At 35.5% G+C, this 16983-nt stretch overlaps 3 protein-coding genes across 7 annotated transcripts; 2 read left to right on the top strand and 1 right to left on the bottom strand.

Annotated features, from left to right (window-relative positions):
• Positions 1-245: 245 nt before the first annotated feature.
• LOC7458738 (cytoplasmic 60S subunit biogenesis factor REI1 homolog 1) lies at positions 246-3036 on the bottom strand. Its single transcript, XM_002324919.4, has 5 exons — positions 2809-3036; positions 1560-2135; positions 1287-1456; positions 872-1087; positions 246-705 (listed from the first exon to the last, which is right to left on the bottom strand). The coding sequence occupies exons 1-5, from the start codon at positions 2911-2913 to the stop codon at positions 549-551; spliced, it is 1224 nt and encodes a 407-aa protein (XP_002324955.4). The 5' UTR covers positions 2914-3036; the 3' UTR covers positions 246-548.
• A 2571-nt stretch (positions 3037-5607) lies between these two features.
• On the top strand, positions 5608-11300 carry LOC7476244 (protein KAKU4). 5 transcript variants are annotated; one of them, XM_024589889.2, is made up of 13 exons: positions 5608-6039; positions 6129-6196; positions 6430-6545; positions 7132-7247; positions 7328-7479; positions 7910-8092; positions 8816-9080; positions 9236-9315; positions 9612-9648; positions 9740-9818; positions 9915-10012; positions 10475-10571; positions 10651-11300. In XM_024589889.2, the coding sequence occupies exons 1-13, from the start codon at positions 5739-5741 to the stop codon at positions 10988-10990; spliced, it is 1932 nt and encodes a 643-aa protein (XP_024445657.1). In that variant the 5' UTR covers positions 5608-5738; the 3' UTR covers positions 10991-11300. The 5 variants fall into 5 exon arrangements, with proteins under 5 accessions (XP_024445657.1, XP_024445656.1, XP_052304892.1 ...); XM_024589888.2 differs by having other exon boundaries at positions 9915-10030; XM_052448932.1 differs by having other exon boundaries at positions 5612-6039; positions 7339-7466.
• A 1152-nt stretch (positions 11301-12452) lies between these two features.
• LOC7458739 (COP9 signalosome complex subunit 5a) lies at positions 12453-16478 on the top strand. The gene is made up of 6 exons (XM_024589891.2): positions 12453-13063; positions 14293-14574; positions 14654-14801; positions 14970-15049; positions 16133-16210; positions 16308-16478. Exons 1-6 carry the CDS (start codon positions 12641-12643, stop codon positions 16395-16397), a joined length of 1101 nt encoding a protein of 366 aa, XP_024445659.1. The 5' UTR covers positions 12453-12640; the 3' UTR covers positions 16398-16478.
• The last annotated feature ends 505 nt before the right edge of the window (positions 16479-16983 follow it).

Here is a 16983-nt window from a genome sequence, read left to right as displayed (position 1 = left end):
AGTCAATAATTTTAAAATCTCCAAAAGTCAATAATTCTAAAATCAGTCAAAAGTCAATAATTTCAACTCGTGTAGATCTTTTTTACAGGGGCTTTTGCCACATATCAGAATTTAACTCGATTCAGATGGATTTGGATATTTAACCTTTTTCAATGATGATTCAACTAATAGATTATTGTTTCAACCAAAAAAAAAAAACTAATAGATTATTGTTAAACCTGATCTAGTTATATACACTTGAAATATATGTATTATTTTTATATTTTATATTAAATAATAAGTAAATAATGGATATCTAAAACCCAATACATATGACAAGATATCTAATTCCTTACCTCATATAAATATAATAAAATCTCAATCCATAAATGATCATTGCCATCCTTACTTTGCAAGCTCTAAAACGATGCTCCATTCCTCCAGCTTTCATGTCAAATGCAGCTTATATTGTGAACTGGAGAACTATCCACATAGCTAACACTTAAACCAGTGGGTAGCAAATTCCCAACATTTGCTACAACAAGAAGAAGATGAGGACATGCCATGAACTAATACAGGACGTTCTTGGGCAAGTCCCAAATAACGTTATTCTTCATGCTAATCTTGGTGCGCATGGCCTCAGCTGATCGATTCACTTGCTTCATGACTTTCATCCTCAACATTTGCTCTCTTGACTGCACAGTTGCCAGCCCCATGCTCCGGTATCTGAAAATTGGATCAAAAGTTAGACAAAATACCTCCGCTTCTCAATTTATTTGATTCCTAGAATTACTTGGGTAAAAGGGGAAGAGAGCAATTTCATTTCATTCCAAACTGTCTTCTCTTATTATCTCAATCATATTTTCTGAAAAAACATGGATTGAAAGAATACCTAGAGGCAAGTGCAGCAGTTATGGCCATATCATTTGCAGGCGATGGACGTGGCTTCTGGCGGTAGTAGCGCAAATATTCTCGAGAACCAAGAGTTTTGGATGATACTTTATTAGCAGATCTTGTGGTTATAATCAGCTCTGAATCACCACTACCAAGTGCTGCGATGTTGGCAGTGTCACCCAATGCAAGTTGTTTACCATCCTCATCCACGTAGCTGCAACCAGGGAAACAAAATCAAAGGGGCGAATTGAACGGATAAACAATATGGAACATAATTAAAGATGGCAAATTAAAAGAAATAGCTAGAAGCCAAGTATTGAACGATATAACTCTCCTTGTGATTGTAGTATCATAAAAGAAGAGATTTCATAAGAGCTTAGCTGGCATTCCATCATAATGAGCATTTTACAAACCTGCTACTATAGTCATAGAAGTCTTCTAACTCAGCTTCCTCATCCTCATCGCCATCACCGTAATGTACTTTGCAGTGACTTTTAGCTTCCATATGCTTCCTAACTGCTTCCAAGCTGTTGAAAGATTGACGCTTGTCATTGCAGTACATACACATGTAATACCTCTTCACCTGGAGAGGAAAAAATAACGTAAAAGTAAGTAAATACAGACTTCAAGTATAAAATAATATAAAAATACTACACAAATAGAGAACATGGTACGTAATCTAGTACCTTGAGGCCAAGATATGTAAGAAGACCCTTTGGATCCTTCAAATACTCGACATCAGGAATAAAGAACCCATGCTGCTTATGCATGTGAGCCATGCAACTTTCTATGTTATCATGCTCTTGATCGCACATGAAGCAACAGGATGGATCCAACAACTCATCATCTTCTTCATCCTCAACTATATCAACAAGAGAGGCCATCTCATTTACATTCAAACCAATCAAAGACTTAGTGGCCGCAGCAACCAGCTCTTCATCTGAACCAACTTCTTCCCACTCATCCTCACTCTCTTCACTTTCTCCAGCATCTGCCTCCCATTGCGCAGCACGCTTATTCACCTCACGACGAGGAAGCTGTTTAATCACAGTATTCTCCTCTTCTTGGTTTGTTCCTTGAGAAGCTCGCAGTATATGGCTCCTTGATTTAAGGTGCTGATCATGAGCTTTGGAACTTTGATATCCCTTGTTGCATAGAACACAACTATAAAGCATAGGGATTTCATTCTTCTCTTTCTCTTTAGCAATTGCAGACTGTCTAGCCACAAACAATGCTTCAGTCACTCCCGGAACACCAGCAACCTGAATTTTAACAACAGACCCAGAAATATTAAAAAGTTAAGAACTTGTCGTGAATTATTGAGGCTAGACAACACAATTTTGGCTCATATTGATATGCTGAGCACTTGTAGAACACCAACAACCTAAATTTCAACAAAATTCCAAAAAATAGTAAAACGTTAAGAACCCGTAATGAATTTTTAATTAAAACCAAACCATATCATTAATCCTCTTACTGATATCACCAAAGAACAATAGCGCTAAAATCCGTAATTTGATATCCAATTGCGCAATAAATGTTGATTCTTTTGCCAAAGCAATTTATAGCGGCTTTCATGTATTGTTATTCCTAAACAAAGCCCACTTTCTACACTTCCAAAGTATTTCTTAATATCAAAACTTGGCTAGTTTAATCTCAATTAACCCACAAAATCATGCCACTGTAGAGCTAAAAGTCATCATCATTGTCAATAGTAATAATGAACACAAAACCAAATCATTCACTCAATTACAATTAACTGAAAAAACACAACACAGCAATTGTCATTACAGAAAACCTCAAATTCTCCAACTTTAAAAACATTGTCTCCTCAAAAAAAAAAAAAAACAGTGATGCAATAATCTCCAACCAGCCTCTAAACCAAGCAAAGAAAACAACAAAAACCCAAGCAAAGAAACAACAAAAAGAACACACCTTGCGTTTAAGATTGTAACGGTGCCATTCAGACTTGTAATGGAGTTTTTGTTCAGCATCATCATTGAATTCTTTATTACAAGCGTTACAAGTTAGTCCTGGCATTTTCCTTCCTGTTTTGAGTTTTCTACGATTTATCTGGTTCGATTTCTTTGTTTCGCTCTCGTTTTTTATAATAGAAAGTTTGAGTCAGCGAGGCGGTGGGGTTCTTGCACGACACGAGTCGTTAATTGCGTAAGCGCCTGCGTCTTTGGAAGGTTATTGGAATTTCATATGGGTCGGCGACCCAACCCGTTTAGTTGCATGTTTTCTTGACCATGTGCTTCCGACATATTTTTATTTTTATTACACTCTATACTATCGCATCGTGAATGTCTTGATTTTACCTTTGGAGGCCAGACTTGGGTTTAGGGTAGGAAGGTTTTTTTACTGGGAATTATTAATTATTGCATTAAAGAAGAGTGTGAATTGGTATTTTTACATTTTTGTCTGCAACATAATTACTAAATGACCATTAGAAGAAAAAATTATTCCTTAGTTTCGTGGGCTTTTCATCTTCTTTTTTTTTATACAACTCAATTACTTAAATGTCCCTCGAGAATAATCTTCCTTAACTATGGATGCAAGGGCACTTTAGATATTTTACTATGTTTTTTTTATAATTATCATGTGGGGTTAAGGGTAATTGGGTCTTTCAATACATATAAACTATTATTTTAATTCAAAATTGGTTGGTGTATGCTAGGAACGCGCCAGTAAGTAGACGTCGTTCGAGCTCTTCGGGTGGCGCATGTGTCACCCAGATAGCATCAAATGTCCCCTTTCAAATTATGCACGATGCGCCTCACCTCCTCCTTCACGGTAGCGAGGCATGTGCTTGTATCTGGAACTTAGCAAAGCTCCGATAACAAGTTTTCCCTCCCTCCCTCTTTCCTTTAACCCTTCCTAGAAAAACATGTTGGCCGTTGTAAAAAAACAAAAAAGTCTGACTATTTATTTATTGTATTAAATTAGATCTTTATTCTTTTGATTGTAATGTATTTGGTCTTGAATCATTTATTGGATTAATTTTATTTTTTAATTTTATTCATTGACACTTGATTTTTTTATTAGATTTGGTCTTTATTCTTTTAATTGCAATGTATTTGGTTTTTTAATCATTTATTGAGTTTTTTTTAATTCCATCACTTTACACGATTTTTATATTAGATTTGGTTCTCGATCTTTTTATTGCGATGTATTTGGTTTTAAATTCTTTATTGAATTAATTTATCTTTCAATTTCATCCATTGATATTTTCATCTAAATCTTATGTCGAGGGTGGCGGGTTAGTTAAGTAAATTCGAGTTGACTCAAAAAAAATTTCCTCAATTTTTTTATAATTTTATCATTTTGCATTAATTATTTTCCCTTGAGCTTTGTCATTTTTAAACTTTTTTTTTGTTTGGTTATTCCAAGAGCGGGTTGGTAAAGTAAACCCGAGTTGGCTCGAAGTTTTTTTTTATATTGAACTTTATTTTTTCTTACTAGGTCTTTCTTTTGAAATTCTTTTTTATCTCAATTTCATATTACGGGTTGTGAATTCATCAAGTTATTCCAGGTTGCCTCGAGTTTTTTTTATTCAATAATATATATATATTTATTTTCATCTTTGATATTAGATTATCGTGCCTTAAACTTTATAATTTTTTTTCAAGTGTTTTCGATCTCAAGTTATATTTTAGTTAATTTAACTATCTTATATTATCACCTCTAAATATCATTTTCAAAAGTTTGGCCTGCCTGTGAGGTAGCACGGCAACCTGTATGGTAAACCCTCTAAAAAAATTTAGCTTTTCCGCTTAAACAGTAAATTACTTTGATATATTTTTGAAGGTTTTTTTTGTAGCAGTTCGGTTACATGTCCTCAGTCGGTTAAGGTAAATGTGGAGTTGATGCAGGTCTCGAATTTAAATCCTACTGCTAGCAATATTTCTTTCCCTGAGACAGAGAGCCTACTGCCTAGGCCTCCATGCTTGCCCCTCCACTGTAGCCTTTTCAATTTTAAACAGTAAATTACTGTTTAAGGTATATAAACAGTAAATTTTAAGCCATATTTCTTAAAACAATTGAAAATATTCAAACTAAGAAAAAATATTCTTAAAAAAAATTGAAAATCTTAAAACTAAAAAGGAATATAGTTCATGTATATTATGAAAAAAAAATTATATTATTATTTTAAGAGTATGGTTGTGATTGCTTTTCAAAATGATTTTCACTTAGAAATGTATTAAAATGATATTTTTTTATTTTTTAAAAATAATTTTTAATACCAGCGCATCAAAATGATTTGAAACACTAAAAAAATATTAATTTAAAATAAAAAAAAATAAAAAAAATTTAAATTTTTTCAAAAGCATTTTTGAAACACAAAAATAAACAGGGCCTAATAATAGACACATAGTTTATTAATATTTATATATAAATATACTTATGGTATTTTTTAAATTTTAAAAATTAATTCAGTAATAAAAAAGTTATTTTATTTTTTAATTTTCCAAGTTCAAACTCGTCAAGCTCCTTATATAAAATCACAAAAAAAAAATCATTTTCTAATTTTATTTTCTTGGCACAATTATCTATTAAACTTATAAAATCACTACTTAATTTAAAAGAATAAAAAAAAAATAAATCATTTTCCAATCAATTGTAGAATTTTTATTACATTTATGTTTTCTTAAAAATACCATTTAGATTTCGTAAAAGAAAAAAAAAACCGTTAACCAATCCACTTCTTACACTTGTAATTCACCCCACCATCAACATTCCCTCCCCCCTTCTCTCCCTTCCTCTCCTCTCTCTGTTTTACGAGAGATCCATCCTAAGTAGCATCTCTCTCCCTCTCTCCCTGTCTCAGTTTTTTTTTTGTTATTTTCAAATACTGAGTCACGATGTACGGCGTTTCCCGGCCTCCGAACCGACTCACCGAGTTCAAATCGGGCGGAAAAATTGTTCGACCCAGGCGAGCCACTACTCCTCGTCCCACTCCATACGACCGCCCAACCCCTCGCCTTTCCCCTGATTCCACCCCTCAAAACCCTAATTGGCTTTCTCGTCTCATTTTTTCTCCTTCTCGCTTGCTCGCCAACGGTGCCGGTAAAGTTTTCTCCTCCGTCTTCGGCTCCGAATCCTCCGATTCCTCCTCCGGCGACGAAGACGACGACGAAGACAGCGATGCCGTTTCCACTTCTGGTATTGCAAATTTGATTCGATTTTCAATGAATTAGGTTAAAATTACTATTTTAAAATCATGAAAATTCTGGCTCGTGCTCTTTTTTTAGAGGGTGAAATGGAAGATACCATTGAAGATGGCGATGAAGGCAGTGCTTCTTCTCTAAGCGGTGAAAAGGTGGTTTTGAACCGCGGCCTTTTAACTTGAATGTGGGAATTTGGATACATTTTAGATTTTTATTATTTGATTTACGAGTGCTTTTTTATTTTAATATAAGTGCATTTTTTTTGGGGCAATTTGAGTGCTTAATAATGGTCCCGTTAGGTTTTTATGACGTGATTGATTAAGATATGTTGATTGCTTGTGATTGCCGTTTGATTTTTTTTGTTCTTTTTTGGTGGGGAAATTAGAAGAATCAAACAACTGAAATTGTTCATTACTCAAAAAAAGATCTCCCAGCTGTAGAGTGGAGGACTGGAACAATGCGTTTAATTGCACAGCTTCTAACGCAGGAAACGTTCACGAGGTAATTGGGAATTACTTGCTTTCTTTCTTTAGAAATTTATTTTGTATGCATATTTACGTTGTTCTTTGAGTTCTCGTTATCAGGAGGCGAAACTAGGATTTGAGGTATCGGAATGCCAGTATAAAACACAGCAGGGTACATTAGGAAATAAAATAAACAAATGATAGTTATAGAACACTAATGTTTTTTTTCCTCCCGGGGGAGGGGCAATGTATATTTTCTGGGAAAGAAAACTTAAATTCAAGGGTAGATTTAAAAAATAAAATAAAATTTATGACTAAAATGAACTTTGTCAATTTCTAGGTAGTCCCGTGGGCCCTCGGCTATGCTGTAGTTCTGCCTTGGTTGCTTGTCATTCAATGCATTGGAAACTTCGTAATTCTGTACTTTTATATAATCATTACTACTTTTGTTGTGTTTGTGTTAATTCCCTTTGGTTATTAAACTATAATTATTAACTTCAAGCTTTTAACTTAACTAGTGAGCTGCATGGTTCGAGTTCTAAATTCAAATCCAAAAATATATCGGTGATAACCTTGATGTCTTGACTTCAAATTCTGAATTATTTGCTATTCACTATGACCAGGGAAGAATGCGACAGACTAACACATATTATTAAATCAAGAGTTGTAGATTCTCCCATCATTAGAGGCACAGAAGATGGGAGACTGAGTGAGGTTCTGGACAAGACAGCTGGCGATGGTATTGTTATTTTGGATTTTCCACTTTCAAAGAACTTAGAAATTCACATGCCAAGAGGTGTATCTCGCTGATTGTTTTAGTGATGATTCAGATGTCGACACACCTGATCTCCGCAATACAGCTGTTAAAGAGGCTAAAAAATGGTTTGAGGGGAAGAAATTGGGGCCAAATTCAAAGCCAGTGGAGTGTGGAATCTGCACTCTCAACACTGCTCCACATGTTAGTAATCCTGGTATAAGGGATTTATGAAAAATACAAAATATTTTTTGGCTTTAGATTATAATGATGTAGTTTGTATATAATCCTATCTCACAACGGGTCAGCATGTTGTTGGATTGTTACATATCATGGCAGGTCCTTTGTCTTTGTAAAATTCCTTTTCTGTGAAATGTGTCCATTATTGCTCGTTGAAATGTATAGGCTCCCAGAATACTTTGATTTGCTATTATCCATTAACCAATTATTGTCATAGTCATCGAACTTCCTATTATGAACCAGGTGCATTGATTTTTTTTCAATCTTCTTGTTTGTAGATTCTGATTTCACTAGACCAAGAAACTGAAAAAAACTGTGCAAATACCTTAATATGCTTGTTTTATTCTGCAACTGCTGTGAGCTAATTGGTGCACACCACCTTTTGACTATCTATTTTTATTGAACAGGTTACTGAAGAAGAAGCAGGTTCACCAGTGGATTTGGCCAAATCTTACATGCAAGCTCGCCCACTATGGGCTTCTCCTTCCACAAACCATATCCAGTTGCAATCCCCATCATCAATGGGAAAAGAGCTTTTTAAGGAAGCAACACCATTTTCAGTTGGTGGCAAGTCACTGTCCCCATCAAAGGTGCTGTTTGGAAGTCTCTCTCTCTCTTCTCCATTTACTTGGTATAGTTATAAGCCCTTTTATTGCTTTTGTTATGGTGTGAGGGTCTTGGAGTTTGACAGTAAGATCTGATCTTTATGAACTTTCAAAGCATATTTTCTCACCAGTTAGACTTAGAAATGCAATTTAGTGATTCGGTCATGGTTTTATTAGACAATCATAATCTTACCTGATGATAAAATATATGCCCACTAGTAATTAAGGTAGGGATCAGGAAAGAAACGAGACTATCTGGAGAATCAAGTAATTTTTATGGCTACAAGGTAAAACCTGACCTGGACAAATGCTAGTTCTGTTTCAATTCAAACAGATTGATTTTTTTTTGAATTTATTGGAAAGAAATTGAGCAAGGAACTCATAAGGATTATTATTCTATTTTAATTTGTGGGTGTAGAAAGGACAAAACTAGGGACAAAATTGAAGGCTGTTACTCAGTTATGACCCTATTGAGGCCATGATGGGGCACTGGAGGGAAGAATATAAAGATCCTACCCTCATGCATTTTTAATAGAAGTGTCTTCTCTTAACTCTCCAACTCCTTTACCTTCAGAACCATGTTATGGCCTCTGAGGGCAATGAGGAAGAAATAGGAAAAAAGTGTGGTTTTGTGCAATGGTTGCTTATTCTCAAGGTTATTGCTCTGTGCAGCTTAATTTATTGTGATATGATGTAACTTGAAAGCAGTTGAACTGGGATTCCCCTGTCACTGGTTCGTGGAATATTCAGGAAGAACTACGTAAAGTGAGATCCAGGGCAACTGAAGAGATGCTAAGGACTCGACCGTCTTCCAAAATTGATTGGTCTGCATTAGCTTCAGTTTATAAAGGAGGTCCTAGTTTATTGTGTACTGGAGAAGTTGGTGGTGCTAAAGATAAATTTTCCAACTTTACACAATTAGTAGATGTACCTTTGACGTGGGGCAGTGCAGCAACTACTTCTGGCTTGACAGGTGTGTTTTTTACTTGTCGGAGGGAAACTATTTTAACTGTAGCTGTGATCAATAGTGCTATAACATGTGAATTTTTTGTGAAATAAAGCCTTCTTGGCTAAAGTCTTTTTATCCAAGAATGGGGGGAAATGAAAACTCCTTTTCTGCATTTTCAGATTCTCAGATGGCACAAGATAAGTTGCAGAATGAAGCTTTTCCACCTAATGCAGCTACTTCTGTTCCTGAAAAAAGTCAGGTACTTTGGAAGTGGGATGGGGAATTCAGTAAAAAAAATTTACTTGATCTTTTGTTATATCTATTGATTTTATTGTGATTTGCTCATAGGAATCACAAAAGTTGTTTTTACAATTCCCTATAGCTAAAGCAATAGGGTTATGGAATGCTTGCTTCTTCTTCTTCTTTCTCTATCTGTTTGATATCCTTCCTGTTTAATTTATAAGAAAATAAAATGAAATATCGATTACTAAAACTAAACCAATCTCATTCTGACATTTTGACATTTTTGACATTTTTATGAATATGTTTTTGAAGGATCTGGGATCAACACCGACCATTGAGTGTAGGGCAGGTGCTTTATCCATAACATATGAGAGTTTTTCCCCCTCCTTTTGTTCTCTAGAAATTACTCTTTCCTGACTAAGTGAAGCCATTTAATTTAGGCTTGCCAGATGGCTCTGAAGCGATATCAAGCCATGTACAGCAACAACAGCTTTCAGAAGAAGTGATAGTAAAACAAAGGTTAGCTTCCCCTTTTCCCAGATTTTCTGTATTTCTATGGGCTATGAAGAGCTCTATCGTCATTTCTCATGATTTCCACTTCTCTCTATGTCACAGTGCTGATGCCAACATTGCTGCTCCTGCTCCTGCTCCTGGCCTTGGAGACGTCGAGGAGACTAGCCACCCTTCAAGCTCCATGGCAGAAACTGTTAGAGGCAAGAGTTTTAAATCTGGTAGCATTCTAGTAGAACCTTTTTATTGACAATATGCAGCTTCATACTTGACAATGTATGGAGGATTTTAGTCTATCCGTTCCTTGATTGCCAGGTTAAAAGCTGCTTCTGTTTGATTTGATTGATTCAGAAATTGCACTGTACGTTTCTGATTTTGAGTGATTAGGATGTATAATATGAGAGTCGTGCATCAATTCTGTTTTATCTATATCCACAAATCAGAATTTGGAGTGTTCTGGAAGCTGAATAAATACTAGGATTTCAGGGTATACTGGAAGCTGAATAAATTTGGAAACATGGTCTTACATAATGTCCTGTTCAAAAGCTCTTTCTGTTAAACTATGTTCCTAACTTTCTATTGCGTGATTTGTTTTTGTGGTAGACTGTTGTCTGTCAATAAGTAGTACCTTTTCTCTAGCTGATCCTCTCTAGATACAATCCCAGATTCAATGTTACTTGAAGTAAATTATATAGCATCCAAGGAAGTTGCTGGAAGAGATGATGCATTTACTACCAATGGCTGCCCTTCTTCAGCATACAGGTGAAAATTGTGGCGGGGTTTCTTTTTCCTCTGCTAATTGCTTACTGTGATTTTTACTAATTTCATTTTCCTCTTTCAGTTTGCCTGCAGTACACTACGGAGAACAGAAGTCTATGCTGTCTGGCAAAGAACACAGTTTAGTTGGTCCAGATCATGACAAGGTGACAAGAACTGCTCCTGGAGAGGAAACCTGCGAGCTTCTGAGTGAGGCTTCCATGGAGGTGCCAAACGATAATGAAATTGTTGGTTTTGCTAATGACTCTGAAGACAGCTCCAGCATGTACCAGGGAGGGTTAGTACAGGCTGTGGCTCGACCAAATCCAAAACGCCGCTCGGTATCCAGGACAACTGGTGCCAAGCAGCAAGGAAGAAACGTTAGGAGCAGAGACAATAGGAGAGGCAGAGGACGGGGTAAATAATGCTAAATCATGTCCTTGTACTCTAGTGTAAAATTAGCTGTAAACTAGACTAGAAAGGGAGGAGGATAGTGCCATGACAGGGAAACAATAAAGTATAGCGAGGCTCATATAGCTCTTCGTTTAATGCTAAACTACGCTGGTTTTCCCTCTTCAATCGGGTGTTCAGTAGTTGTTAAATTTAGGTATTGATTTTCCAGTCCAGACATTGATTCATGGTATCATGTCTGAAGATTTGCAAGCTGTAGTCAGGAATTGGTATTTATTTTGGTAGAAGATTTGCAAGCTGTAGCAAAGTTGATATGTTTTGGCCTCTTTGGCTGTTCCTTCTTTTTCCTGGGTTATCTTCGGCATATGTTGAATTCATTTGATTCTTTGGCTCGAACCCTATCGTTTCATAGTTGACAGTCAAGTCTTTCTTGGGCATTGCAGGTTATATACAACTTATAGAAATTGCATCGCATGCGCAGATTAATACTTGCTCCTCGTATGTTTTTTTTCAAGGTAAAAATACACTACCCTCTTGGAATATAGCTAAATTTTTTAACGACAACTCGCACGTTTTTAAACTATTAATCAAAGGTTTGATAAAATCAACCTGTACATTTATGACATTTCTATCTAGGTTTAGCCTATAATCAGTCTATTTTATTAGCTACTAATTTACTTTGAAGAAAATGATAGATAAATACATAAAATAAAATCCTTACCTTACGAATAGTTATAATCCAGGATTTCTCTGCTATTTGTATCTGTTTTTTCGTTTATAATTTAAAAATCATAAATAATCCATGATTTTACATCATAATTAGTGTAATTAATCCTTAATCCTTAATCTCAAAGCAATATTTTCTTATATATAACCAGTGATATTCGAGTCACCTTTTATATCAAGGCAAACTCAATCATTAATACCTCGTTATTAAAGAAGGTTAGAGTAGTTTCTTATCCTTGTAGTAATACGATTTTCTTACTCTCCTAATCATGCACATAAAGCATCAATTATGAACTTTAAGATCTATATATGATAAAAAGAAAAAAGAAGAAGTGAATACTAATGCTTTAGGTGCATGATTGTAAACAAAATGTACCTTAAATAAACTCAATTACCCAAACTATATTTATTAAATCTAGCTCACACTCAATGAATTGATCTAAAAACTTGATTTGCAAATATTTAATTAGACTATATTTGAAATTAAACCAGTTAAATAGTTTATATAATAGATTTTTTCAATTAAATCAAATCCATTTAGTTAATTTTGTATAATTTGATCTAAATTTGACTGAATCATATATATATATGGCTGATAGGACATAAAATTGCAAGAAAAATAATTCTTGCTCTAAAAAAATTAAAATTTTAAAATCTAAACTAATAAAATTTAAGTTTTTACGCTCTAAAATGTTTTTTTTTTTTTTTTTTTTGTTATCTTCACCTCCCCTAAAAAATTTCCCAGCTTCAAAGGAAAGAGAGAAAAAAGTTATCCTAATACGGGCCGGGCCGGATTCAGGAACAGACCCACCTTACATAAACCTTCAACCCGACCGGTCGCTCGCTGACCAGTACAATCGACACTCTATGCCCTCTCTTACATAAACTCTCCTCCCTCTAAAAGAAAAATTCCTCAAAATAGCAGAAAAGACACCTCCATGGATCCCTATCCTTCTTCTTCTTCCTCGATAGCCCAAAAAACCTGGGAGCTCGAAAACAACATTAAAACCATCGACACATCAACCCCAACAATAGCAACAGGCACTTCTTTTTTATCGGACGCGATTTTTCACTACGATGATGCAGCACAAGCGAAGTTCCTGCAAGAAAAACCGTGGTCGAACGATCCGAATTATTTTAGACGAGTGAGGATCTCTGCTCTTGCTTTGTTAAAGATGGTTGTCCATGCTCGATCAGGCGGGACTATTGAAGTTATGGGGCTAATGCAAGGGAAAACTGATGGGGATTCTATTATTGTTATGGATGCTTTTGCTCTTCCTGTCGAAGGGACGGAGACGAGGGTTAATGCTCAGGCTGATGCTTATGAGTATATGGTTGATTATTCTCAGACTAATAAACAGGTTTGCTTGCTTATTGCTTTTGATTTTTTATTTTATTCTTGGGTTTTCAATTTAAAGATCATTGCTTTTTCTTTTTTTGGGAGGGGGTATTTTGGATTATAAGGGTTTTGGTTTTTAATTTTTTTTTGGGTGATTAGGGTTTTGGGGTTTGTATTGTTGTGGTGGTTATGTGTGCAGAGAGTGGTTGCATTGTTGGAAATTTGTGATTTGGCAGGAGGAGTGGAACCTTGAATTTATAATTTGAGTTAGAAAAGTGAGTGTTTTGAACCCTGATTTGGAGCTTAATTGAATTGAGGATCAGTCTCAGAATATAAAATTATTACCTTTTCTGTTATTAGAGGATTTTTTAGGGTATTGGCGTTTGTATTGCTGTGGTTATTAAGAGCAGAGAATGGTTGCATTGGTGAAATTTTGTAATTTTGAGGAAAATGTAGAAACTAGGTTTTAGAGTGTTTGTGGAATTGCTAATTTGATTTCATGAAGCAGTCTAAAACCCTAATTGGACCTTTAGTCAACTAAGTCTTGGTTTGAAAATAGCTGCATCCCTAACGTGGTTGTAAGATATGGGCATGGTTTGATTTAATGAAGTTGTGTGTATATTTTACATGATTCTTTTGGCTGATTAGGGTTTAGGGCTTTACTGGTTATGTGTAGAGAATGGTTGCATTGTCAAATTTTTATATGTTTGGAAAAGGAAAATTCTAGATTTATACCTGTGAAGTGTGTGTGGAATCCCTAATGAAAAACCATAACTTGAAGCTAAATCCTGTGAAGACTTGGTTCAAAATAGTTGGTAGCCCAAATTTAATTGTTAGCCAAATGCGTGTGTGCACACATTGCAGCTTTATGTCTGAAACCTTGATATCTGATAGTTGATGAGTTGATTTTCAGGGAAATTCATGTAGTCTCAGTAGCTTGGCTTTTCTGTATCTTTTAGATTCAAGGGAACACTAAACATGGATAGATTTGCTGTTATGCTTTAGTCACCACTAGCTGAATCTAAAATGTGAATCTTATTACATGTTATTACTTGAAAGCGTAGGAATTAATTATTGAACAGTGGCGCACAAGGTTCCACATTTTGTATTGGCATATAAATGGACTACTTTTAATAGTTTTTAAAGGTGCATAGAAGCATTATTTTAATCTGATTTTTTTGTAATCCATTTATTTCCATTGCTTCCAATCTACTTGGGCCTTTTTTTGACAAAAAAGTGGTGTTTATGCAGGCTGGACGTTTGGAGAATGTTGTTGGGTGGTATCACTCACATCCTGGCTATGGATGCTGGCTTTCAGGTATTGATGTTTCAACCCAAATGCTTAACCAGCAATTTCAGGAGCCGTTTTTGGCAGTTGTTATTGATCCAACAAGGACTGTCTCAGCGGGGAAAGTTGAGATTGGGGCATTCAGGACATATCCAGAAGGATACAAACCTCCAGATGATCCTGTTTCTGAATACCAAACTATTCCTCTTAATAAGATTGAGGACTTTGGAGTTCATTGCAAACAGGTTATTATACTGGCCTTGACTGCTTGGCCTTATGGTTTCATAGTATTCCATTGTTGGCTAATGCTACTTTGTTTTGTAGTATTATGCTTTGGATATAACTTATTTCAAATCTTCTCTCGATTGCCACCTCTTGGATCTTTTGTGGAACAAATACTGGGTGAATACACTTTCATCTTCACCTCTCTTGGGCAATGGAGACTATGTTGCGGGGCAAATTTCTGATCTAGGTAATTTCAAAGTTTTTGGTTTATATTTATTTTGCACAATTTTCTTCTACTTCATGTCATGATTAGAGAAGAGTATAGCTGTAAATAGTTGAAAGACCAGGTACTCAAAGTCCACGAGTATCAGTAGCTTGTATGTGAGATGAAAATAATCATCCATTTGCCATGCAGCTGAGAAGCTGGAGCATGCAGAGAATCAATTGGCACATTCTCGATTGGGACCATTAATGGCTCCTCAAAGAAAGAAAGATGTGAGTATACTTTTCATTGATATCGTTATATCTATGTTAATTCAGAAGTATGATTGTTAACTCTGCTAATGTAGGCTCTTTAATCTAATTGCACCACAAAAAATCACGTCTTTCTGTGAAACATAAATTGTTTCCAAGTGACTATTATGCATTATATTTGGTATTTTTTTTTTATATATATGGCATGCAAAACTAAATAGTGCTTTTCTGATGGGACGCCTCTAAAGATTATTTACCCTTATCTCAACAAGAGGAACATTACACAAGGCTTGCTCTGTGTGTGTTTGTGTTCTGCTGAATGTTTTGTCTTTTGCATAGATAATTATTTGTGAGAAGTGACATGCTATGTGCCTAAAAATGTATATTTGATGCATTCAACCGAGAGGGTTGCTTCAGTTTTCTTGCATTGATCAGTAGAAACTGATGCAAACAGTGTTGGCAAAAATATCCATTGAACTGTAAGACAGCCGCTAAACGTGTCACCATCATTCAACATGTAGATGTTTTGTACCTGCTTTAAACTGTACGCATGTGGGTATACAACTATGCACTACATTTACCTTAAGATGTGTTACCGCACATTGCTTTGGTCATGAAACTTTTTTATTTTCTTTTCTGCTCAGCGAAAACGCTTAACCCTCATTAAGAGGACATTGGCTTGCATAAGTTATGTTTAATGTTAACATGTCATGTATGTGAAAAAAATCACATCAAATTCCACACATAGGAACATTATGGAAATTTCTTTGGCCAAAGATTCCATCCACCTCTTTCTCTTGTTGTAATTACTTGTTGGGGACAAGGCAGGGCACAGAAGACTGACTTTGTTTTATATGAATTACAACTTGAAGATAAATTATTACTTAGATTTGCCATCTTCAATTATCATCTTAGGATCCATGTCCTTAATGGGTGCTAGCTGTGTCCCATGCGTCCTTACATTTTCTTCTTCTCAATTCTACATTTCTTTTGTTCTATTCAGTTACCTTTGCATCTTAAACATCTGTTCTTTTTATCATTTACGGTCCTGCCTCTCTCCGGTTTTGACTTTATTTTGGATTTTTATAATTTTCTTAATTGCAGGAAGAATCTCAACTTGCAAAAATTACTCGTGATAGTGCTAAGATAACTGTGGAGCAGGTCCATGGTCTAATGTCACAGGTAACTGGCCGGTCCAATTTTTAGATGCCTACCTAACTTTGAACAGTTTTATTATTTAGGCTAATTTTTTTTTTCTTTCTTTCCTTTTTATGCCTAGGTTATCAAGGACATCCTTTTCAACTCTGTTCGTCAATCAAATAGATCTCGTGCAGAGACATCCGGCCCTGAGCCAATGGTTGAAACATGATTGATGTTAATTCTTTGAAGAATGGCTGCTTGGGATTACTATCTCTTTTGAACATTTATTAAATTGGATTTGCATTAACCATTTGGATTCCTGTTCTGGCTTGGTCCCTGCTATGTAGCTCAAGAAAAAAAAAATTATCGCCCTTCATTTATTGGATCACTATCTTGCCTGCTGAGTCAACTACAGCGGCATATGGCCAGTAGGGGTGAAAGGGAACACAAAAAGATAACCAGTACTGCACATCTGTTGTTCATAGCATATGAGCCTGTATTATGCAGTGCTGCAACACTTACACCACCAGAAAATGGGGAAATTAAATGTGGAAAAGGACATCAATCTGTCATGGATTTTCAAGAAGAGTTGAAGAAATGGACGGTAGAAAAAGTGAAGAAAAAAATATTTAGTGAATCATATGGAAGAATAGTGACAGCATCCCAATCCAATTAGTAGACTCCGAGAACAAAAATGGAGAACCTTTTGTTTTGCTATACAAGTGCTATTCACATGCAGAGCTCGCAAGCAAGCTCTTTGTTAATTTTCTAATTGTATTCATTTGGCCTTTGGGTGCTAAAGTGTAAGGAAGACC

This window comes from Populus trichocarpa, chromosome 18, assembly GCF_000002775.5.
Source record: "Populus trichocarpa isolate Nisqually-1 chromosome 18, P.trichocarpa_v4.1, whole genome shotgun sequence".
Taxonomy (NCBI): domain Eukaryota; kingdom Viridiplantae; phylum Streptophyta; class Magnoliopsida; order Malpighiales; family Salicaceae; genus Populus; species Populus trichocarpa.
The sequence above is the reverse complement of the archived record's forward strand: the minus strand, read 5'-3'. Positions and strand labels throughout refer to the sequence as shown.

Excerpts from the sequence above, each read along its gene's own strand:
- LOC7458738 (XM_002324919.4), bottom strand. The coding sequence starts at position 2,913 with ATGCCAGGACTAACTTGTAACGCTTGTAATAAAGAATTCAATGATGAT. Across the intron at positions 1,457-1,559 it reads TTACATATCTTGGCCTCAAG|GTGAAGAGGTATTACATGTG; the intron begins GTACTAGATTAC and ends TTTCCTCTCCAG. Across the intron at positions 1,088-1,286 it reads TTCTATGACTATAGTAGCAG|CTACGTGGATGAGGATGGTA; the intron begins GTTTGTAAAATG and ends CCCTGGTTGCAG.
- LOC7476244 (XM_024589888.2), top strand. The coding sequence starts at position 5,739 with ATGTACGGCGTTTCCCGGCCTCCGAACCGACTCACCGAGTTCAAATCG. Across the intron at positions 8,093-8,815 it reads AGTCACTGTCCCCATCAAAG|TTGAACTGGGATTCCCCTGT; the intron begins GTGCTGTTTGGA and ends ACTTGAAAGCAG. Across the intron at positions 10,031-10,474 it reads AGGCAAGAGTTTTAAATCTG|ATTCAATGTTACTTGAAGTA; the intron begins GTAGCATTCTAG and ends ATACAATCCCAG.
- LOC7458739 (XM_024589891.2), top strand. The coding sequence starts at position 12,641 with ATGGATCCCTATCCTTCTTCTTCTTCCTCGATAGCCCAAAAAACCTGG. Across the intron at positions 13,064-14,292 it reads ATTCTCAGACTAATAAACAG|GCTGGACGTTTGGAGAATGT; the intron begins GTTTGCTTGCTT and ends GTGTTTATGCAG. Across the intron at positions 16,211-16,307 it reads TCCATGGTCTAATGTCACAG|GTTATCAAGGACATCCTTTT; the intron begins GTAACTGGCCGG and ends TTTTATGCCTAG.